The 3,928-nt window shown below is 35.3% G+C and overlaps 1 protein-coding gene across 1 annotated transcript; it reads left to right on the top strand.

Annotated features, from left to right (window-relative positions):
• Window positions 1-100: 100 nt before the first annotated feature.
• Window positions 101-3,665, top strand: LOC110444622 (the record flags this gene model as incomplete). The annotated part of the gene is made up of 2 exons (XM_021488987.1): window positions 101-279; window positions 3,051-3,665. Coding segments are annotated over exons 1-2 (694 nt in total), but the record flags the coding sequence as incomplete, so codon positions are not given.
• Window positions 3,666-3,928: the final 263 nt, after the last annotated feature.

Below are 3,928 nucleotides of genomic sequence, written 5' to 3'. Positions count from 1 at the left end.
TTAAAATATCTCTATATGCCTGGTACGGGGATTTGGGACGGGAGCAGGAGCGGCGTACAAGATTTACCTACCACATCTGTTATCTCCCTTAATAGAAATCTTCGTTGTTGAAGATAACAAATACTGAAACCCTGCGGTTATCGTTCTGTTTTCAGTTTGTCTTTAGCCTATATGCAGCTATATGTCGACATAACCTCGAAATGTCGCTGATCTTAAAATTAGTGAGTGTCCTTTCTGTAACTGTATTCGTTCCGTCCGTATGTCAACGAGAACATGCTGGTAAGTATATTATACATTAAATTGGAACTCGGTCTGCTTACAGCTGAGCTGGCTTACTGAAAGTCCGCTGGCTATTTTTACCCATCACGAAATCATTTTCTTCAAATAATAAGATGATGTATTTTTAACAGATGTCTTGAAATTATATCTTACACATTGTTGAAGCAAATAAGTTGTTATATTAAATATATTCATGTGAGATATTACTACCTTGTACAGTGTCTGGAAGGCATTAACTGATATACAAGATAAAAATCTGATTTATGAAATCTGATAAACTATGTAACATGCATCCTGCACGTACTGTGTATATAGACATCACGTTACAAATGCAAGCTGTGTATTAATCGCTATCACTTCATCCTTGATATCGACTGACGACTAATGTGGTATATTTTTCAGTCTAATAAATTCATGTTGTACAAGTACAGAAAACGAAACATATATTCCATATGGATGTTACATATACATATGTACCAAACAGTCTGTCATTAAATGAGATGTAAATAAAATGTATATAAGTTGAGAGTCAACAAAATAATGCTATAGTATTGCTTGTATTATTTGCAATTCCCTGTTGAGATGCATGTATATTGTGTGCTACTGAATTCATATCTGCCTACTTTCTGTTAATGAAGACTACCCCACTCATAATGTCTTGGTCATATCGCTATGACCCCTGGAAAACTCAGGACAAGTTCTTTCCTTGAGGGGGAGTAAGTCACCCTGGTGAAATACTAGTCGCTTCGTTCTTAACCATGGTCACTCGCGATCGGCTAGGGAGAATTTCTCTATAGCTCATTAGCTATAGGTAGATAGTAAGACTAGTAAGCCAGAGGTCCAAATCAGTGTCAGACATTTACATAACAGAACAACGCTGAACAATGTTAAGGTCACTTGACTATACAACACAATACATACCATAGGTTAGTATAGGCTACATCATATAAATTATATATTACATTGTATATCTACAAAGTACACTGGGTTATATATCTACATTACTGGTATGCATTTCATTTTCAGCTCAATTAATGTATTCAGGGATTTATAAAGGTACTTTTAAGGTCTGTGTAAAGGAACTGTTTCAAATTGAAAAAGTGTATAATTTTTCCAAACTTGCCCTTTTAAAATATTCCAATAGGAATATATATAAAAAAGTAATAAAGTAATTTGCACAATTTTCTCACAATCAGTTTTTTGGAGTTGTTACAATGATCATTGTAATTTCACAAAATAGTTCTTTTGTTGATAGATTTCCCAACTTTGATCCCAGGGTCCGTTTCCGAGAATCCCCTGATAAACCCCTGATTATTTACAATAAAAACCAAAATGTTATAATGAACATAATTCATAATGTAACACATGCTTGACCAAAAAGAATATGACAGCTAGGACACGCAGGCTAGGCCTGACTATATATAATGGATGTACATGCACAAACAGTTTTTTGGTTGCTTCCCTCTTTTCTTCTGTTTTCTTATGTGAAGCTTAAAGACAGAGAATTTGAATCAGTTTTGTAATGTGTTTTCTGTAATTTATAGCCATACGGCAGTTAGGCACATCATGAAGATCATTACAAAACAGTTATCACCCTGTTAAATCAAATAGATGCCTTTTGATTTCAGACATTCAACCATTTAAAATTGGCAGAAATAAGAACCTGATCAAAGAAGATCTTTCCAATAATTTAGACCCATTATCATTACTTTCATCTCAGATTATGGAAAATGCATGTTAAAGTGTTTTGATGTGCCACTACATCTATAAACTCATCTTTAGCTGAGGATTAGTCGGTAATCAAGTAATGAATCTGTCATCAATGATATAGAGCATGCTATCGAATTTGAAGTGTTTGATAAGCAACTGTTCATTTGATACTTAATCTTACAGTGACTTAATAGGAAACAATCAGTCTATCTGTCAATGCATCTCATATACTCTGTCATGTAGTAGTAGTGACATGTACATAATTATACAATTGCCGGATTTTGTTTGCGAGATCCTTTTGGGATAGTATTATATATTGAATAGGGATGGGTTGATCGAAAATTGGTCAGTTAGCTCTTTCCCATTTAGATTATCAATTACAAAATTCCATAATCGATATATTCAGTTCATATTTGAAATTGAAGTTTCAAATGTATACAATGTAATGTATGCATTGAAAGTAATTTGTTCTCATGTATTGTTTCTTTACAATGTGATTGACAACAAAAATTGCTTGAAATCCATTCATTGATAAAAAGAAAATAGTTGGGTATTGATCCTCAAAGAGGTTCTAACTGACTATTGATTATGATTTTAAACCGATTGCCTATCATTGATATTGAAATTGTGTCTTGTTCCACGATATAGTACAATGTTTTTGCCTTCAGTTCACTGAGTGAGTGTCACTTTTCCAGGATGTATCTCATATATAACCTGTCACATAGGATTGCTGAATTTTGTTTATGAGTAAAAAATGATGTACCTCTGGTGTTGATGGATTGTCATCAGTCACATACGGAAATCGGGTCTTGTGCTCCCAATATCTACAGAGTCATAGCCCTTTGTTCACAGCACATCATTTTGTGTGCTGCATACATGTACAGGTATCATATAATACATGTATTCTATTACCTACCATTGCCATGTTTTAACTTTTTACACAAGTACTTCTTTGGAATGGCAGTGTATTGTACTGAATACAGAGTTATAGCCCTTTGTTCATTTTTGATGGCAAAAATTGATGATTTGTTTTTGTATTGATTTTCTTTTTGTGTTTGCAGGTGTCTATGTTACGCTCTATCCACCCATGAATGTGTCTTTTGGTTACATTGGTGACAAGATGGCCTATGTATATTGGTTTCCACCTCCAGTCTACATTCATGTAAATTTCACCAACACACTGGGGGACCCAAACGAACCTGCACCTGGTAAGACGGACACAGACAGTGGAACAGATATAGACACTGATACAGCCTTGAACAAACAAAAGGATGTGTCTTACAGGTATAACAAGGACTCTGATAACAGCACAGACACTAGTGTTTCTAACGTCGTTGACACAAGTAACAATACCTTGTCAGCTAAGGTACATAACAGTTCTGTCGCAACTTTAGACTTGTCTAATGTAAACTCCAGCTCTAATCAGAGCGAAAATACAACGTCAGGGCCATCAGTAGCGTCTGTGATAACTGGCCCTGAACAGACCAACACTTCATCAGGCGATTATAAGGCGACCGAGCATCATCAAAACCTTACGATATGGACGCCATGGACTCCTAAATACATTAAGTATAATGACTCCCAGGAAAAACAACCCCTGGAGAAAACTGACATCGTCAGATTCCACGATGGACATCTACTTGGCTACATTGTGAAGTGGTGGCCAGACGAGACAAGTAAGTTTTTTTAAACTGTAACAATATGATTGTTATAAACAGTGTTCCCGGAAACCCCCAAATGAGGGATATTCACCAGCTCCAGAACAGTTGCTTGTACCCCAAGTTTTCAACAAATGTCCTATGTAACTAAGAACCTAGGGGAATAGAATCGTGAAAATGCATCACACATACACTAAAATCTAAAATCCAATGGGAACACTGTATAAAACCTCATAATCTTAGACAACACAGATTTTTTAATATTCCTCACTTTAGATCTA

This window comes from Mizuhopecten yessoensis, unplaced genomic scaffold, assembly GCF_002113885.1.
Source record: "Mizuhopecten yessoensis strain PY_sf001 unplaced genomic scaffold, ASM211388v2 hete_36153458, whole genome shotgun sequence".
Classification (NCBI taxonomy): domain Eukaryota; kingdom Metazoa; phylum Mollusca; class Bivalvia; order Pectinida; family Pectinidae; genus Mizuhopecten; species Mizuhopecten yessoensis.
This window is presented reverse-complemented; position numbering and strand designations above follow the sequence as displayed.